Raw genomic sequence first — 19,212 nt, 5'->3', positions numbered from 1 at the left:
GTTTTAGACCAAATTTGGTTGAATTTTGCTGCATATTTTCGTTTATTGTGGTTTTAGATGAATACGTTCATCTATTGCAAAGACAGACGGCTGATAAAGATGGGTTTATATTATAAAAACCATCAGTTGGCATTCTCAGTATTCTTCTCTCTTGGGCTTGTTTCTTGTTTTCTAAACTGGTTGTTCCAAACCATTTGGTTAATGATGGAAACTCTCCGCTCTTCGATGTCTGTCAGGTGGATATTGCATTCTGTCACACTGGTGTTATGAGACATCGCCTCCTCCAAAGCGTTTCCTCCAACCTGCACAAATGCAAACACACACACACACATACACCTAAAAGCTCTGCTGATGGCCTCAATAACCTTGAAAAAACATCTCACTGCTAACCTTGCAGTTTGAAATACAGCACACTTTATAAGCTCCCCTTTGCTGGTGCTACCAGTCTTCTGCTGTTTTTTGTAAAACAGACATTTCTATTTCTGAAACCAAGGTCAAAAATATTGATGGTACCGCATGTTGGATTTCTGCTATGTGGGTGATTTTTGATCCTCCGCAGTGTATTCCAGTCAGAGATACAATATGCAGTTAAAATCCGAAGAAGAGAGAGCATGAGAAGGGGGAATTCAGATCTACCTATCTTGGGGAAACAACACTTACTCAGTTTTCCATTATTACATGTTTTCCCACACATATCTATGAATAATTGAAAATCCTAGTACTTTACAGCTGCTCTGTTGACTTCACTGTGCTGTGTCTGCACAGCACAGCACAGTTTGAGAGTTTTTCAAAATAAACCAGCATTCCAAAGCTGACAAATTTAACAAGAAGAAGTAATAAGTGGTTACAGTGAAACCATAACTTAAAATAACAGTTCCACTCTTCCTCTCTGTCAGTTAATTTTTGACATTTTTTAATCTGCATGGCTTTCGGGATAACAGCAAACCTATCTATCTATCTATCTATCTATCTATCTATCTATCTATCTATCTATCTATCTATCATTATTATTATTATTAATAATAATAATAATAATAATATCTTTGCAACTACAAATTCTTTTCTTTCTTTTTTTTTAAATCAATTATCAGTTTTATTGGTGTATAAAATCAAGCACCAGGGCATGCAGACTGTTTCTACAAACATTTGGTCATTCCCAGGAGCTCAGTGAATTCCAAGTGTAATGCAAAGCGTTGAATGCAGTGGTGTAAAGCAAGCCGCCACTGGACTCTAGAGCAGTGGAGATATGTTTCTGGAGTGATGAATCACGTTTCTCCATCTGGCAATCAGATGGATGAGTCTGGCTTTGGCTTCATAGTTCCACTGAAAGGAACTCTTAATACCAAAGACATTTTGGACAATTTTATGCTTCCAACTTTGTGGGAAAAGTTTGGAGATGGCCCCTTCTTGTTCCAACATGACTGTGCACCAGTGTACAAAGCAAGGTCCATAAAGGTCTCGATGAGCGAGTTCAGTGTGGCAGAATTTGAGTGGCCTGCACAGAGTCCTGACCTTAATCTGATAGCTTTGGGATGAAATAGACTGGAGACTGCTAGCTAGACCTTCTTGTCCAACATCAGTGTCTGACCTCACAAATGTGCTTCTGGTAAAATGGTCAAAAATTCCCATAAACACACTATTAAATCTTGTGGAAAGCCTTCCCAGAAGAGTTGAAGCTGCTATAGCACCAAAGGGTGGGCCAACATCATATTAAACCCTATGGATTATGAATGGGACATCACTTAAGTTCATATGCGTGAGAAGGCAGATGAGCGAATACGTTTGGCACTATAGTGTAGCTCAAGGCTTAGTCTCCAATTATAGGAACTCTGAGCACAAAGGGCTCTGTTGGGATAATAATCAAACCAAAAGGTCTTCAAGATATGAAGGGGCATGGTCATTCAGGACTTTGTATGTACTTTGTATGTGCGGACAAGGATTTTAAATTCACTTCTGGATTTAATTAACTAAAAAGGCAGAAACATGATCTTTCTATTCCTGTTAGTGCTTTCTTGAATATACGGTTGTAGGGTTTTAATGGAGATTTTATCTTTGTCAACGCAAATTTCATAGGATGGTTAGGGTGCAGAATTTATACATTTTGGATAAAATGCATTCTGCAGTCTGGAGAAATGCAATCAGTTTTCTTTCAATAATAAAACAGCCACATAATAAGGAATTACAATAGACTACTTTTTCAGCATCTTTCTGAGACAGCATGTTTCTAATTTTAGCAGTTTTTCATGCTGCGAAAAGTAGACTTATGGCTCTCTTACCTCACCCAGCGCGTTGCAGGAGAGATTGATGCTCTTCAGGGTGTTATTCTGTGCTAACACACTAGACAGGGAAAGCGCAGTAAGCCAAGTCACCCCATTGGCTCCCAGTTGCAGGTGAAGTAGGGTTTTGTTGTTCAACAAGGCCTTACAAATAGCCTGACCACCCTCATCATTCAGACGGTTCAGACATAGGTTGAGGGACACAAGAGTTGTGTTCTTGGACAAGGCATGAGCTATAGCCTTGGCCCCAGGGCCGCCAATATTGTTGTCATACAGGTTAAGGATCTCCAGCTTGCTCTTTGTGAGCAATTTGCCGATGGCTCTGGCTCCGCTGTCTCCAATCACGTTGTGAGAAAAATCTAGAGTACGCAGGGAGGGGTGGTCTAAAAGGTACTTCACCAACAAACGGCACTTTTTATCCTCAAGGTGGCTTAGATGGAGCCTAAAGAGCTGAGGAAACAGTAAGAACCTGTGATGGGTCTTTCCAAGCAACACACAAAAAATAACATGCTTACGCATCAGCACCACACGATCAGATAAGTAATGTTTTATGGGTAAACATTGAAAAATTAATCAGGACACCCTCAGAATATGCTTGCCTTCATTTTTAGTGCTACAGGCTCTCAAAGTACAAAGTGGATGCTGGAAATTTGCCACTTTTTAGATCGGATTAAAATTTATTTTTTGGGGGGATGTACCATCATACCATTGTGTTTCTGTTGGATAAGTAGAAGAAAAACAGATGGAATAGATGTTCGGATAGACACTTAAAAACGGACTATCCATACATCCATCCATACATAAAAACAGTTTAAAACTATAATAAGATCAAATTTTTTATCAGCTTTTTTGTTCAGCAAAATTTCTTCTATAATCAACTTTGAGCATTAGTATTGGAATATGAAATAGATAGAGCTTGGTCATTCAGGAGGGGCTCTGAGTAGAGCTGCTACTCTTCCACATTGAAAGTCCAGGTCAGGGGCTTCTGGCATCTGATTAGGATACCTAATGGATGCAGGTGAGGTATTTGGGTGTGCACTAGTAAAAGAAGGTGCCAGGGCAGACCCATTACTCACATTAGAGATTACATCTCTTGGCCTGCTTAAGAATGCCTTGGTGTCCGCCCAGATGAGCTCTGAGCGTCTCTGCTAAGACTTCTACCCCCCGCAGCCAGAACCCAGATAAAAATTAATGGATAGATTGCAAGTATTAAAATATTACAATATTACACAAAATACATTTTTGCATTTTTTTCTGCAGAGATTTTGACATATCCTTTAATGTTGATGCTCAAAGTTGGTCACAGAAAAACAACTGCATTGAGCAACAAGTAGATTTTGACTCCTGAGTGCAACACTTGTCCTGGGTTTTAAAACTGATATTTTGCTGTAGCTTTTGAGCTTTTTTGTTCCAAAAATATCCTGCAGCTATCCTGCAGGATCAAAATGCTGGAAAAAAAATAAGGTACCAAATTTCAACCCAATCCCACTCCTGTTATTTGAGGGCTTGTGCAAATGGAAAAAACGTACATAGAATGGGGATATATTTCTGCACGAAGTCGGGCGGGAGCTTTTTTCAGATAGGATATCTGGAATGGATGCTATGTAATTTAATGCAATACTTACCTTTAATGTCTTACAGGACTTAAGTGCCTTGGCAAGGGACTCACAGTCTCGGTTGGTCATCTCAAACATGCTCCATTCAAAGTTCATACCACATGATTTGACTTTGTACACCAAGTGCAGCTCTTCCAGGTTTGTAAGCTTGTCAAGCAAGATCCTAAAGTCAAAGTGGTCCATACCAGATTTATCATCCTCATTTGCAAGTGTCAGCTCTGATGCTTGCTCCTCATCCTCCGTCTGCGGCTCCTTGACAGGTGGCAGAAGCTGAGCGATGTTTAGCTTCTTGATGTGGTCTTTACAAAGTGTGACCATGTCTAGAACTGTCTTTGGCTCTGTTATGCCTGGAACGAAAAGTTCAATGATGTTCTCCAGCTGCCTTTCAAAAAACATTTGTTTCCACCTTTCGCCGTAATTAGAGACGTCACAAACTTTCCACTTCTGCTCACAGCATCGCTTCCAGTAAACGCCATCTGGGAAAACATTGGCTGCGAAATGCAGAGGCAGGGAAAGGGACACTCTGTTCTGAATGAAGTCCTTCTCACTGGATGTAAGCTCTTCATATACTGGCCTTTCTGCAACAGGTATACATTTTGCAATTAAGTTCCAGCTTTATTACAAGTGAGATTGTAAACTTCTGGATAATAGCGATACTAAAAACCACCTTCAAAGTTGTTCACTATGCACTGGAGACAGAGGTTCGACAAACTAGACACTGTAGCCAGTGACCAGTCTAGATCTTCAGCAATGATCCTCCTCATGTTACTGCAATCTTCACTTTGGATAAGATTAGCCCTGGAGGTTAAAGAGAGGCATTATAATATAGAGTTATGGCACTTAAGTGAAATGTATGGGGAAAATACAGTGCTGTATTTGGCCCCTTCCTTATTTCTAACTTTTTTGCATATTTGTCACATTTACATATTTCGGAACATCAAACTAAGTTTAACATTAGACAAAGATAGCCTGAGTAAATACAAAATGTAGTTTTTAAATGATCATTTCATTTATTAAGGGAAAAAGCTATTTAAATCTATCTGGACCATCACCTTACAAATAGCCTGGTGATGTGAAAAAGTATTTGTCCCTTAAATCTAATACCTGGTTATGCAACCCTTGGAAGCAAGAACTGTTACGAAGCATTTGCAGTAACTGGCAACGAGTCTTTCACATTAGTGTGGATAAATTTGGGATTTAATTTTGGATGAATATTTTCCCAAAAGTCTTGGGGATCATCAAGGTATTTTTTGGCAAAGCCTTTGAGCCTTTGTGTCATTTTTGTTAGCGGGGGTTTTCTCCTTGGAACTCTCCCATGGGTGCCATTTTGCCCAGAATGAGTCGTCACTGTCCTCTTGGAGTAACTTTGCTATGCCGGCAACTCCTGGGAAGGTTCATTGCCATTCCGAGTTTTGTCTATTTGTGGATAATGGCTCTCATCGTGGTTTGTTGGAGTCCCAAAGCCTTAGAAACTGCTTTGTCATTGACTGATAGATCTCAATGACTTTGTTTCTCAACTGCTTTTTTCAATCGTGGCATGGTGTGTTACTTTTTGTGGTCTTTTAGTCTACTACACTGATCACTGCAGTGATCAGTCCTGGGTGTGGATAGAAAATTGAACTCAGCTTTCTGAAAATGTGGTTAAATGAATAATTTAACAAACGGGGTGGCAGGCAGGGCAGGTAGGTTCAAATAGCTTTTTCCCCTTAATAAATAAAATAATAATTTATAAACTGCATCAGCTAAGTTTAAATTCAGTTAACTAACTCACTTACTTTGATTACATTTTGCGATTACGTGCAGTTTTTATTTCCTAACAATGTTCGAATAAAGTTATTACAGTAATTTTACAAAATAAGTGCCAGAAGTGGACTAAATAAATAAATAATGAATAATAAAAATGAATACCTCAATAAATAAATCACACATTTAAAGTTTCCTTCATAGACAGATATTATATTTTCAACTGTGGTTATATGGTGAGTCTAACTAGCTCAGCTATTGGGCTATTGAGTTGCTTTTGAAGTTGGGCAGAAGTTGCTAGCTTCTGGCCAATACGGTATCTTACATAGTTAGCTTAAGAGCATGTAGTCCCACCACTGTTATAGCTATCGAATAAAAACTTCTTCACGGAGCTATTTAATATTTGTTTTATGTCATTTACTTAGATATACACAGCCTAATCCTTGTCGTATACATGCTAACATACCTGCAGTACTGGTTTAGGGTTCATCTGTTCCCATGGGAACGGAACGCAGTGAGTTTACTTTAACGTCTCTGGGAAATTTGAGTTTTTACTCTGAATGTTGACCGATACCTCTATGCACGTATAAACGTAATGTTTATACTGTTTACTGCTGTGTTTAGGGGACAAAAAATAAATACAAAATTTATTAAGACACATGGAAGTACACATTTCACATGGAAATCATTTTCATTTTTGTGAGTCACCAGTATATGTTCGGCAAAAAAAAAAATTCCGAGTTTCATGGAATGAAACAGTTTTTCTCAAATACACAACACAGACAATGACAAGCTATAGTATTACTACTGCCACGACTACTTCTACCGCTACTATCACTACTACTACTAATATTAATAATAATAACAATAAGCTGTAGAAAGAGAAGAAGAGTACAATCATAAGTTGCTTAATTTGGGAATCAAAGCTACCTGGAACAGATCGCATGTTTAAATAACATCCAGTATTTATACAACCACAGCTTTATTTTCACAGAGAAACGAGTGCTTTGTGTTTAGGTTTGCATCTGAGGAAGCAGTGATCATGCTGTGAAACACTCAGATGCCACCAAACTGCCAGATGGACCTTGGGTCTGGACCATGGGCCTTTTGGAAAAGAGCACACTGGAGTGGATCCATCTGTCTCACAAGCAACACAAAACAGGTGCACGGCTACTGTGTAGGAGGTGAGAAATCTGTAAATATCACCTTAAGAGACTCATGGTTGTTATTAAGCAAAACATCATTTAAAGCCAAGTTATTTTGCATGGATAGAGATGGAGTCAGAAACTTTAGAGTCGGCTGTAGGAGCTAATTGCACTGAGAGAATGAGATGTTGGAATTTGACACCACTGTTATCACATAAGCCACAAATTACACTTAGAGCATTTTTTCATAGTCTGAAAAGCATTGTAGCATTGTAAAGACGGAACGAGAGTGTGTAGCCTTGCTGCATTGATGCAGTGGAAAGATGTAACACTTAATTTCATACATTTGTGTGAATCTTTGCTTTAAAGTGCCCGAATCAAATACCAAGTAGATGCAGGATAAATTTGTTCCTTGAATTAATCAGTTGTGGACTTTATCAGCTTTCATCAGTTGTGTAACATTCAAGCATGGATGAAAGCAGGTACATGATGCTGCAATCCTGACTCTGCTCCCCATATGCTTGGGCAGAGAGAGCGTGACTGAGTAACAGTTAGATAGCTGTTACTGGCATCGTGAGGTTGCTTCCAGGAGTCGGATGGCGGCTCGGATGGAGGAACGAGAAGCTCCAACTGTAGCCCCGAGGCAGTCCATCACTGTCGTCCTCGTGTAACGCGGTCTGACAGACACACGCGTCCCTCGTACTCCGGCTTTAATGGACTGGCATGACATCAGGCATCCACAGCACAGAAGGCAAACTCACTCTGTAGGCTGCTGTCCCAGTGCTCTCTGTGGAGTGAATCACAGTGTTCGAAGGGAGGGGTTGTTACTGCACCACATAAGAGGTGCACATGTTTACTGATCAGAGTGGCATCTCTGATGTTTTGGCATGAAGCAAACAAGAGAAATGAGAAAAACAAAAAACATTTCCAATAATTTATTAAAATTGTAATAAACAAGGCCAAAATTAAAAGTAAAGAGTGTATGAGCAAGTTAGGCTTTTGTAAGTACGTTTTTTATTATTACTTTTAACTCTTAGCTCTGTGATGACAGTGAAGAGTGGCGTCCCTAATGTTTATCTTATGGACACAGTTCTGGCTATGAGCATAGAAGCCCCACCCACCAGCTATTCAACCCTACTGTTTGCCAGAGGTATCGAATCAGAAGAAGGAAAAGAAAGAATAACATGCGTGGGTACTTTTATTTCTACTTTCTGGTAATGTATTGACCATCCAAGCATTGGGCAATGTAAGTATTGTATTTTTAAGATATAATAATAATAATTTAAGAATGTGTGAATATTTACATCGGAATCGACCTATTTCCCCTAACAAATAGTGCAGCGCGGCAGGATATTTGCTTATACATCTTCCTGAATAATTGCTGTTTCTCAGGGATAATAAGTGATTTAGTTCAGGAGCATTAGATAGATGCAGTGATTATAGTGCAATTAAGACCTCAACCAAAGCCAGGCCATGGAGTTAACACAGGATCAAAGCTGCCTGTCTGCAGTCTGAGGACTGTGTGCATTAGCACCGGAGCAGCCGGTGCCATCTCTCTTTCATTTTCTTTCAGATCCCAAGGAGCTGTTGCATTAGTTGCCAGGCAACAGAGCGTGTGTCTAATTACTAAAAGATAGAAGGATTTAGCAAAATAAAGTGCTTCTTTCCAAGATGGAAATCTATTTTTAAATGTGACGCCCACCGCTGGTAGATTTAGAAGTGTAACATTGTGAAGTAACTCATGATCTCATGATCTTTTTCAGATGACAACTCTAATAGTCAAGGGGCATGATGACAATAAAGCCTTTTGGAAGTGGTGCCCTTTAAATATCGCCCTGTGCACTTCAACAGCCCAAGTAAACATCCTAGTTTTTAAAAAAAGAAACATAATCTCAGCAACTATGAATCATGCGAAGCTACTGAAAATTCCCACACTATGTTAAGACTTGAAGTCATTCAGTTGTTTGTTTATATGAGGCTGAAGCAGTGAGAGCTGAGGTAAACTGCGGCGTGCTGCCAGAGTTTTCTGTAAGCCTCTCAGCTCCACAGCCTGTCTGCAAGGCAGGGCGACTCCCAGGTGACTCAGGGCATGAATTGAAGGCAGGGAGCCACAGAAAACAAATGACAGTATGTTGTTTTAAAAACATGTTTGCCTTTATTTTTTCTAACACACCGAGACTTGTTAGTTTTGTTAACCTATTAAATGCAGGAGGATGGTTTCCAACTGAAGAACAAAAGGCTTAATGGATTTATGCTAGTTAACCAGCATTAATGTGCTTTTACCTCTTTTTCTTTTAATGGAAAAACAAACTGAACCAACAAAGCTGACGAAGGAGATTATGTTTGATCTCAACACTTCTATATAAGATTCAGGTTACTGGGGTTCAGTTAGCAGATCTTCTCCTGATTTCTAATCCCTGACTCACAGCCAGAAACCATGGCAGGCTATAATAAATGAGAGTAGCTCTGGAAAGTGTTACTATTACAGCATTACCACATTATAAACTGTGCTGCAGCCCATCAGCATAGAAATATTTCATCATAGGAGATTTATATCCATCCTATATATCCATTCTCTTCCCCTTATCCAATTCAGGGTCACAGGGGGCTGGACTCTATCCCACTTGAAAGGCAGGGTCCTGATAGGTTGTCAGCCAATCCCAAGGCTAAGATAGAGAGACAGACAATCATTCACAGTCAGCCAATTAAGATAACATGCATTTCTTTGGACAGGGGGAGGAAGCCGGAGTACCCATAAAGAAGCCAGGCAGGCACAGGGGGATCATACAAGATGGATTTGGACCCGGGATCTTCTTGCTGTGATGTTGGTCTCCTAACTGCAGTTTTTTCTTTTTCTGTTTTTAATAATTAATTTTTTTCTAAATAACTTAATAACACCACAGTATTTTTTTTGTCATTATGTTGTGAATAGTTTTTTTTGAATGTGAATGCTCCATCTGCCTATCACTTTGCTGCTGGACCACCTGAATTTCCCCAATGAGGGACAATAAGGGATATTTCTATTCTATTCTAATCTAATTAAACATCCCTTTTCCAAAGCATAAAAGAGCCACTAGATCCCCTTTTTCTGCCTGTATCTGCTTTTGATAACACAATAGTTGTCTGGTCATAAGGGACTGATGTTGCTGTGGTACCAGCTTTAAACATTTGTTGTTTAAACACATTGTTTGAACTGTGAGGCTGTTTGCGAATGTAACTCAACACCAAGGTGACGACTTTCAAAACACAGCAGAATTTTTAGTTACCTGGGCCAGTGAATGTTAAAGAAGTAAAACATGTATCACTAAACACACGCAGTACACCTGTAGCTATTGGTTGAGCTCTAAATTTGCAAGTTTTTGGTCAATAATGGACGAATCAAAATACTTAAGGAAAAATTAGAGGATTACCCTTAGTGCTGGTGGCACCATATAAAAAGACAAATCACTATAGTTAAAGTATTAAGCATGGCTAGTACTGAGTCCCAGAAAACATTCTAGTAGGATTTCTGTGGCAGTGACAAAAGTTTGAATTCCCAGGTTTACTTGAAATATAAGGAATCAGAAATTGAACTTGAAATGCATATGAATAAACTTTATTCATTTAATTGAAAATAAAGACAACACAAATTATTATTTTACAAAAAAAAACCAACTAAACATAAACCTCACTGGACCAAACTTTGCATCCTCTATCCTAAATGTCCTGGGAACATTCCACAGAAAGGCAAAACTCAACAGCAGAAAAGTCTAATTCCATATTACAGCCCAGAGGAGAAAAAGGGGCTAATCCTCATCTTCATCAGAACTGTCATCAGAGTATCCGCTGTACGGAGAGCTGGACTCCAAATGGATGCTACTGTCCGTATCCACAGACAACACGGAGCTGAGGCTGCTATCTATGGACACCATGCTGCTATCGCTGTTGCTGTCGCTGTTGCTGTCGCTGCTACTGTCATCATCAGGGATCACCATCACCTCTGCAGATTCAGCTGCTATGAAACACAAAAAGGCAAAAAGTTGCTTTTTGCAAACATTTCAAGGGGGACTCTCAAGCTCTTTATCAGACTTTAAAAAGATGAGATCAGCGTTGCACTGTCTTTCAAATTGGAAACAAACCTGATGAAAACTAAAACCACCAACATCAGGACCAGAAGATGCTCATTTTCACCACCACTATATCGCACATTAATAGACTAACTCAACTATACATAATGTTGTAGCTCCTTCTGTAGGAAAGCTTAATTTTTTTGCAATTTTAATACAGAGAAAATGCTTCATTGTGCTGCCATCTTGTGTTTGAAAAATCCACCTCTCCTCATCACAACCCCACCTGGTGCTATAGGGTGATGATTTGGGGTTGTTTTAGAGCTACGGGACCTGGGCACCCTGCAGTCTTTGAGTCGACCATGAATCCTCCGTGTACCAAGGCAATCGAGAGTGAAATGTGAAGCCATTTTTTGACAGCTAATGCTTGGCTGAAACTGAGTCATGCAACAAGCAATGATCACAAGCACAGCAGCAAACTACAACAAAGTGTATGTGAAAAAGAACAGTTAAGGTGCAATTGCCCAAAGTCCAAACCTAAACAACTGAAATGTTGCAGTGGGGCATTAAGAGAGTTTTGGATAAACAAATACCCACGAACCTCAATAAACTTAAGCAACACTGTAAAGAAGAGTGGGCCAAAATTCCTCCACAATGTGAGAGACTGAAAGTCTTACAGAAAATGGCTACTTTAAGTTATTGCTGCTAAATGACTACAAGCTATAAGCTACTGAATCATGGGGTACACTTAGTTTTTCATAGGACTGAACAAAGTTTTATTTTTCACTATGACCTAAAAAGTGACATCAGCGTATAAATCCACAGACACCCACAGATGACACACTACTGAACTCCTCCCCGTTGAATAAGCCGACTGACTCTGTTACTGGACTCAACAGCATCAAGGAAACATTTCACTGCTTTCCACTGACCTGATCTGATGACTTCATGGTCAACAGCTCGCTTATCTGAAACAAGGAAAACTTACTCTGAGTGGTTTGTGTTTGTAAGTGAAAGCAGACGTCGTAATGCCACGCATGCATCTCTGACTGTATTTGATGTAGGACACCACTGTTAACGCACCTCTCACCTTTCCTCTCAGAGATGAGGGTCTGCCGCCTCGCCTTCATGTCCAGGCTCAGGTTTTCCACCATACGGTCGATGCAGTTGTCCAGCGCCAGACAGCGGGTCTGAGACTGGATGGCCTGCCGGCAGATGGGACACTCATCTTTCTTTTTGCGCCACTGATTGATGCAGTAACAGCAGAAGCTATGAGCGCAGTTCAGAATGACGGCCTGCGGGGGATCAACCAAGGTTGATGACATTTAGAGGCGTCTAGTATACAAATCAGCTCAAAGACAAAACAACGTATAATAAGTTTCATAATAATTGCTTTTAAACTGTAATCAGCGCTACCTCAATGAAGAGCTCTGAGCAGATGATGCACTGAAGCTCGTTCTCCAGCACTTCGGTCACTTGTGTAACTACTTCCTCTTTTTGGGCTCTTGCCTTTTCCTTTTCCTCCTGTAACAGATGAAATGGAGTGAAGCCGCGAAAGCAAAAGCAGGTGGAAATATGTGAAGGGAAAAAATAAATACATTAATTAAATATACCTTTGTCACCTCCAACTCCTTGTTTTTGGCCAAGAGAATCTCTTCAAAGCCTTGTCGGGAGAGCGCAAGTTCACCTATCACTTTCTTTTGCTAAGGGTTTGTGGAAAACAAATTCACATATTAAAACATATTCTGCTTTACCAAAATGCAAGAACTCTAAATTAAAACAGCTACTGCACACAAATTAGTTTGATCCTACATACTTCTTGCAGGGCCTCTTCAAGCTGCTTTTTTAAAAGCTCCTCTTGTTGCTGTGTTTTCTGCTCCTACAAGCATAAAAAGGTGAAAGACAATATTTTGAGTCTTGCAATTATTTATGCAAAAATTGTATTCTTTGGATTATAGGTGCAAAAGTATTGGGTCTACACTGCTTAATCTTTGGTATTTGTGAAAGAATGGACCTTTCAAGAGAGCTCACTGAATTTGAGCGTGGTGCTGTAATAGAACGGCACCATTGCAACAAGTCAAGTTGGATTTCTTTGTACAGCACCATTCAGACACGAGGAAATTCAGAGCATTTTGCAGAGGAATAGAAAGACACATAACCCCCCCATATGAATACATACTCACATACAATCATGATAAAATATAATAACACTAATAACAGTGGAAAAAACATCCAAGACTAGTTTTTGTCCATCTGCTGTAGAACTGCTGATCACCATGAAACATGCTGAAAGCGTATCAGCATAACATCCCAATATCTGTGCATCTACTTTCACACAGAGGCATGTAACAATGTTACAGGTAGCACAACATTTTCCAGTGTCTATCATTCGTGCTTTGGGTGAACTGCTCTCATCCGTGAAAAGGAGAGACCTGCCAATTCTGGTATTCTATAGCTAATCCCATTCGGGCACCGCAGTGCAGGGCAGTGAGCACAGGCCCCAGCGGAGGACGTCAGCCCCTCAGGCCACCCTTATGAGTCTGTTTCTGACTGTTTGGTCAGAGACATTCACACCAGAGGCCTGCTGGCTGTCAAATAACTAAAATTTAATAACAGACGTGATTTAAAATAGCAGCTTACAAACCAGTGCCAATCAAGCATGAACTGTCACTTGTAGGAGCTTTTAAAAAGAAAGTAACAACAAGACAACAAACAGAGGCTATTTTTAAAATGGGTGCTAATGAAGGAAATCCTGTACATAAAAGACACTACAACAAAACAAAACAAAAAACAACTCACCTCTAGCAGCCTTTTAGTCTCACTAAAAGACTTCTCTAATGTCTCCATCCTGTGCATTTTAGCTCTGAGTGTATCTAGCTGACCCCGCAGCTCCCTGACCTGCTCCTCTCTCAGCGGGTCAGCCTGTTGGGGCTTCCCCTCCAGGGAGGCGACCTGCCTCTGGGTGTCATCCACCTGCTCCCTTAAGAGCAGAATGTTCTGACTGTACCTGCAGACAATAAACAAGGAAAACAAAACTTCAGAGAAGTATTTTTCACTCACTCTTTTATTACTGGGTACATTTGTTTCTTATCTTGCTGTTACTCTGGCTTACATTTGCAAGTTGTCCAAGTCACGGGTAGCGCTGGAGCCATCTGAAGGTCGTTCTGCTCGACGGTCATCTCTGCCAGGTCTGGTTCCCTCTGGCTTTGTGTGACTGAGTCGCTGCTGACCTTTTAGCGGAGATAAAGGGCAGGGCACTGCCAAGGACTTGTCTGCAGAAGAGCAGCGGTAGAGTTTGGGCTTCGAGGTAGATGGCTCCACTTCTTCCATGGTCAATTTCCTCTTGGGCTTCTTGGATATGTGGGCAGATTTTGAAGTTACTCGCTCTACCAGCTTCTTTGCCAGGAAGCGTTTAATGTCTCTGAGGGGCTCCTGGACGAGGACATAGTCAAACTCTGCTTTGTTTCCAATTACAGGAACTCCAAGCTGTATGGAGTCTCCGAGCCTGAGCTGATGGGCTTCATCGGAAGGCAGACGAGTTCCATTCACCCACACACCATTGAGACTCTGAGGAAAAAAAAAACAAAAACAGAACCAATATAATACATTGGTACAGAAACATACTTAAAACTGAATTAACTTGAGAATTTAAATGTACTTTAAAATCACAAATGCCCAAACTTAAGCTCAGACATATTGCCATTTGCTGGAAATAACAGGACTGTAAAAAGGCATTTATGGATAAATACAAACTCATCACACGGCCACACATGCAAATATTAAGTGACCCACTAAATTTCATGGACTTCATGGACTTTGTAGCATCTGGTGTGACCCAGAGCCGTATCCCAGCTGGGAGACAGAAGTCATTTCCATGTGGTGGCATGACAGAGGTGGTCGACAGATGTCACGAAGGTACTGTGGATTGTTTGTAGTCCATGTGTCTTGTACAGGATGTTCACACAACAAGCCTACACTACTTAAACATCCTGTCTCCAAGACATTTACACATGGTGGAGAGTAAACGGTTTAAGGATATTTCCTCACACCGAAACAATTTCAGGAGCCGTCTCAGCAGGTGATTCCTCTCCTTCGTGTCCAGGACACTGAAACTCTTTTCAAACATGCAACATTTTACAATGATGTCATTCTGCCGTTCAGACTGCAGGTCATGTCCAGGTTAACGTTCCCCACCACAGCTTCATTCAGAGACACATACAAAAGGGATGGGCACAGAGCCATGGTAAGCATGTGATTTTCACAACATGTCCCAGATTAATACAATGAAGATTTCTGCAACTTGCAGTACCAGTTATATTTTGACAGCTGCTTAGCTGCTGCTAAAAATATAAAACTGAGATGCTGTGTAAACACAGGTACACAGTATCATTCTGTGTTAGAGGCTGATTGATCCAGTCTGTCTTGTGCCACATGAGTTAATGTTTTCAGCTCTCCTCCGAGAGGCTCATAGGTAGATCCTGTAGCGGTTTGATGCTGAAGGAACGTAATAGACACAAAGGAAAAGACACGGCTGGAGGCAACAATCCGGCTTCAGCTTCCGTCAAACTTCTTTCAAACCCAGATTAAAGCTGTTACCGATAAGCCCCATTAATGTGACCCATAATAAACTCAATGTGATGAGGGAGGTATTTAATAGACATTTCAGTCTGTAGCTGGTGTGAAATAGTAATGGCAAAGCAAATAACGGGAAGCCGTTATTATGGAACGGTATGCTTGGCCTGTATCTTTCCATCCAGGTATAGCTCCTGGGCCAAATCTGGTTTGGTTGTCCCTTACCAGCCTGAATAAGATCAATGGAAAATTTAAAATGCAAATAAATATACTTCATGCAGTTTGGCCCACTTCAGCCACCTTTCACTGTTTGATAAACTCCCCATCAGATAAAGGCTTGGCATTTTGGGGAAATCACAATACATCGTTGTTGCTTTTATTTAGGTGACTGCTTCTTCTTCTTTCTTTTTTTTAAATCTATGTACTTACGTGAGAGTATGCAAATGCAGCATCACTGTAAAATGTGTTTCAACCCACGTCTATGACAGATTTGAGCTTGCTAGTGCTGAAAGATACATGTAAAGTTTTTAACGAGATGTTGGCTTCTAAGTTTTTATTTACTGAAGTCAGTGGTAAAGTCGGTGCTTGGTTTGTGGAGAGCAGATTGCTGTGTTTAGGTTCAGGTTGCATCACTATTACGAGACTAAACACACAGAAAAATTCAAGAACTTGACTGATGTAGCACAAGAACGGATGTATGAACGTCTGCTAGCAAAGCTGCAAAAGCAACAAGGACTTATTTATTTTTTTTAATCAAGCTTCATGCAGGGATAGCGCAATCAAGACCAGCTTTGTGATTTCCCACAAAAAGTAAACAGTAAGCCATTCTCTGCTGTGCTAATATGCTGTGAGAAAAATGAAACATTTGAAAATGCGCCCCTTTCAGATTAACCACAACAAGATGGGTTCAGGGAACTGTGGAGGGGGGGGGGGGGGAGGGGGGGGGGGGGGGGGGGCACAGAGCAGTTACTAATTTTTGTACATGAGATTACCAAAGACTACATAGTTGAGTTCAGAAAGCAAAATGAAAGCAAGTATGACAGAGAGTGATTTATTCATGAACTGCATGCTCGGATAGGCTGAGGCTGAAATGGAACAAACCGACAGGTGTTACAACCGAGAGCTGTCCAAACCTGACAGAGAGAAATTTTGGACTTTTTAAGCAGATCCCAGATAAAGACACTGAAATGAACCCATAACTGGAACTGGTATTTTTCCATTGTATTGTACACCAGGATGTGTTGCATAAGTCAGTGCTAAAAATGAACACATTACTGATGCTTGTTGCACTTTTGATTCCCTACTGCAGAGAACTTCAAGTCAGTATCACCGCTGGATTTGAATTCTTTTCTCAAAAAGGAGAACTTTCAACACATAAGGAGGCATGCACAGAAGATGTTGGTCCTCTTTGAGTCTAAATTCATACGTAAACAGACATTCTCATTAATGAAGTTTATCAAATCCCACCTTAGTGCTGACAGTGAACCGGACTTTAACACACTTGTTAAAGGCCAAAACAGACTAGATTTCATTCACTGAGCAAGGAAGAAAAAGGCAAAACTGCAGATGAAGTAATTTAAACTACAAGTAAAATACCATAGCATGGAAATTTTGCATAAGGATGCACACTGTCTTAACAATCTTTGGGGAAATGTTCATTAAATAGTAATGATAAAATATTGGCGCTTTAACTTAATCTATTTCACATTTTCATTGCCTAAAATCTAATGTGATTTGATGTTGCTGTTGAAGGTCCTGAACCTTTGGCCTACTGCATTTTAGTGTACCTCAGAACATAAAACAGTATATGATTAGTATGGTATTGATGTCCACCTTTCATCTTATGTTTCTAGAGTTATAAGGGTTTGACACTTTTGCTATTTGTCTATGTATAATTTGTAGTATCTGTTGCACAGTTTGACTTGTTGCAATACTTATTTTGTCGCCATTATATAAAGATGTGCGTGACAAATATATACCATGAAATGATATACAGAATAACATAAACTTCCTATAACACAAATGGGCAAACTTGACATTCCCCGACATCCTTTTTTGGTGATGAACACATAAATACATAAAAAAGTTGACAATGCTGATGCTCAAGTGTATTTATAGCTTTATGTCACAGTAAACCAGACTGACTCAAAACTTCACCAAATTCCAACATAATATTTGTGGGTTTTAAAATATGGACCCATTCTTAGCTTTTAGATCTTCCCAAACTAATGGGATTTGGCATAATTTAGTAATATACGCATCATGTTTTAATTTCGTGTGGCTCTATTTACTTTATCCACGTCAGCATGCCTCCCTTAGAGAAAGTGCTGCCCATCCCTGCACAGGACTTGTACTAAAGACCTCTAGCACAGCCTTTAAATATATTTCACAATAAAGCTCGTTATCACCTTCTTGTCTGTCACTGTCCAGTGGCCGTCTTCACTTTGCTTGAAAGTGCAGTGCAGTCTGGAGACCATCAGGGGACAGGTTGGAGACAGTAGTTGGTAGGTTACATCCACACCACGTCCAATGGTGATCTGCACAGCCAAAAATAAACACGTTAGTTAGCTCCACTCTGCATCTCTCCAGTTCTATAAAAACGGACAGGGACACTCTTCAGCTTAAAACAATTCTAAATTATTAACCATAAATTGGGGGTAATGTTCCCCCTATATGTTAACTGGAATCTGCCGTGAACTTGAGCAAGCTTCATGTTAGTATAAATATAGCACGTTAGCTAACATTAGCAAGCTGCACCTCTGTGTTTTCGAACAAGCGAAGCCAGTCTGAGTTTCTCCCGACTCTCATCAGACAAAAAACCTCCGAGTCCGGATATTCATCGTCTTCAACCGCACAGCAATCCGCCGCCGTCTCTTTATCCATCTTATCTCATTATGTCAGCGGCCAAGTAGTCCGAAAGGACACCACTAGCTGCGCTGCTTCAGCTCCTCCGCCACATCCCGACTGGGAGAAACCGGAAGACATTTCATTTTCTTTCAAAATAAAGGCCACAGATGCGCTTCAACGCTTATCTTTGGACAGCCCATGAATCACTTTGATCCCTCTAAAATCATTTAGTTTTTTTATTAATTCAAAATTTATTCAGCTTTTGCAAACCCAAAGTAGAAATATTACGGTGTCCATGAACATATTACAGTAGGGACAAAACAAGACGTAGAGTTTTACGTGCGGGAAACGTTTCGTCACTCATTCAAGTAACTTCAGTCTTAGCTGACTGCAGGTTTCATTCTAAACAGTGTATTCACATAATGCATTATGCGAATATACTGTTTATAGAGTTGCTACAGTCCTACATATAATAAGTTTGTGTTCGTTAGCTTGCATTTTGTATTGCCTTAAGACACTGTAGACGTCTATAATTTCTTCTGTTTTGATCTCTTTTGGTAAGCACATTGAGTATAAGTGTAAGGAATGGTGCTATATAAATAAAAGTGACACTGACACTGATATTACACAGTCACAGTGATATTGTATTTTATTATAAATATTATTTGTTTTTGTTTTTCGTTGGAGCTTGTGTTTACTGTTTTTTAACATTAAAAACAGTGTAGTGAAAGATGCTTATACCTAAAAAAAAAAAAAAAAGTGGAGAATACAACAAAAAAAAACCAAACAGCCAAACATGAACACTGTTACTTTGCAGTATTTTAACTGTAGTACTGCTTCATAGCTGTTGCTGGTGTATAGAGTTGTTAAAAATCCCTGCACCTTTAAATAAAATAGCTCTTCTTTCTCCCCGCAGGACCTAAACCTCAAACGCGCCGCGGTGCTCTTCGTCCATTCGGGCGACCCC

General features: G+C 40.1%; 2 protein-coding genes across 5 annotated transcripts; both read right to left on the bottom strand.

The window, feature by feature from the left end:
• Positions 1–122: 122 nt before the first annotated feature.
• tcte1 (t-complex-associated-testis-expressed 1) lies at positions 123–4,656 on the bottom strand. Its single transcript, XM_063496117.1, has 4 exons — positions 4,560–4,656; positions 3,902–4,470; positions 2,277–2,726; positions 123–302 (listed from the first exon to the last, which is right to left on the bottom strand). The coding sequence occupies exons 1-4, from the start codon at positions 4,654–4,656 to the stop codon at positions 123–125; spliced, it is 1,296 nt and encodes a 431-aa protein (XP_063352187.1).
• Positions 4,657–10,353: 5,697 nt separating this feature from the next.
• Positions 10,354–18,367, bottom strand: rnf8 (ring finger protein 8, E3 ubiquitin protein ligase). Of its 4 annotated transcripts, none has more exons than XM_063495925.1 (10): positions 18,156–18,367; positions 17,807–17,935; positions 13,939–14,393; positions 13,626–13,833; positions 12,643–12,705; positions 12,440–12,529; positions 12,243–12,350; positions 11,917–12,121; positions 11,759–11,794; positions 10,354–10,774 (listed from the first exon to the last, which is right to left on the bottom strand). In XM_063495925.1, exons 1-10 carry the CDS (start codon positions 18,279–18,281, stop codon positions 10,566–10,568), a joined length of 1,629 nt encoding a protein of 542 aa, XP_063351995.1. In that variant the 5' UTR covers positions 18,282–18,367; the 3' UTR covers positions 10,354–10,565. The 4 variants fall into 4 exon arrangements, with proteins under 4 accessions (XP_063351995.1, XP_063351996.1, XP_063351997.1 ...); XM_063495926.1 differs by having other exon boundaries at positions 10,354–10,771; XM_063495927.1 differs by having other exon boundaries at positions 10,702–10,774; positions 11,910–12,121.
• Positions 18,368–19,212: the final 845 nt, after the last annotated feature.

This window comes from Pelmatolapia mariae, linkage group LG15 (genome assembly GCF_036321145.2).
Source record: "Pelmatolapia mariae isolate MD_Pm_ZW linkage group LG15, Pm_UMD_F_2, whole genome shotgun sequence".
NCBI lineage: Eukaryota > Metazoa > Chordata > Actinopteri > Cichliformes > Cichlidae > Pelmatolapia > Pelmatolapia mariae.
This window is presented reverse-complemented; position numbering and strand designations above follow the sequence as displayed.

What these genes read in the sequence shown, in the direction of transcription:
- tcte1 (XM_063496117.1), bottom strand. Translation starts at nt 4,656, where the DNA reads ATGAGGAGGATCATTGCTGAAGATCTAGACTGGTCACTGGCTACAGTG. An exon ending in AGTCCTGTAAGACATTAAAG is followed by an intron (nt 2,727 to 3,901) that starts GTAAGTATTGCA and finishes CTGTTTCCTCAG; the next exon opens with CTCTTTAGGCTCCATCTAAG. An exon ending in CCTGCAACGCGCTGGGTGAG is followed by an intron (nt 303 to 2,276) that starts GTAAGAGAGCCA and finishes GCATTTGTGCAG; the next exon opens with GTTGGAGGAAACGCTTTGGA.
- rnf8 (XM_063495925.1), bottom strand. Translation starts at nt 18,281, where the DNA reads ATGGATAAAGAGACGGCGGCGGATTGCTGTGCGGTTGAAGACGATGAA. An exon ending in GACTTGGACAACTTGCAAAT is followed by an intron (nt 13,834 to 13,938) that starts GTAAGCCAGAGT and finishes TATTGTCTGCAG; the next exon opens with GTACAGTCAGAACATTCTGC. An exon ending in GCTCAGAGCTCTTCATTGAG is followed by an intron (nt 12,122 to 12,242) that starts GTAGCGCTGATT and finishes GATCCCCCGCAG; the next exon opens with GCCGTCATTCTGAACTGCGC.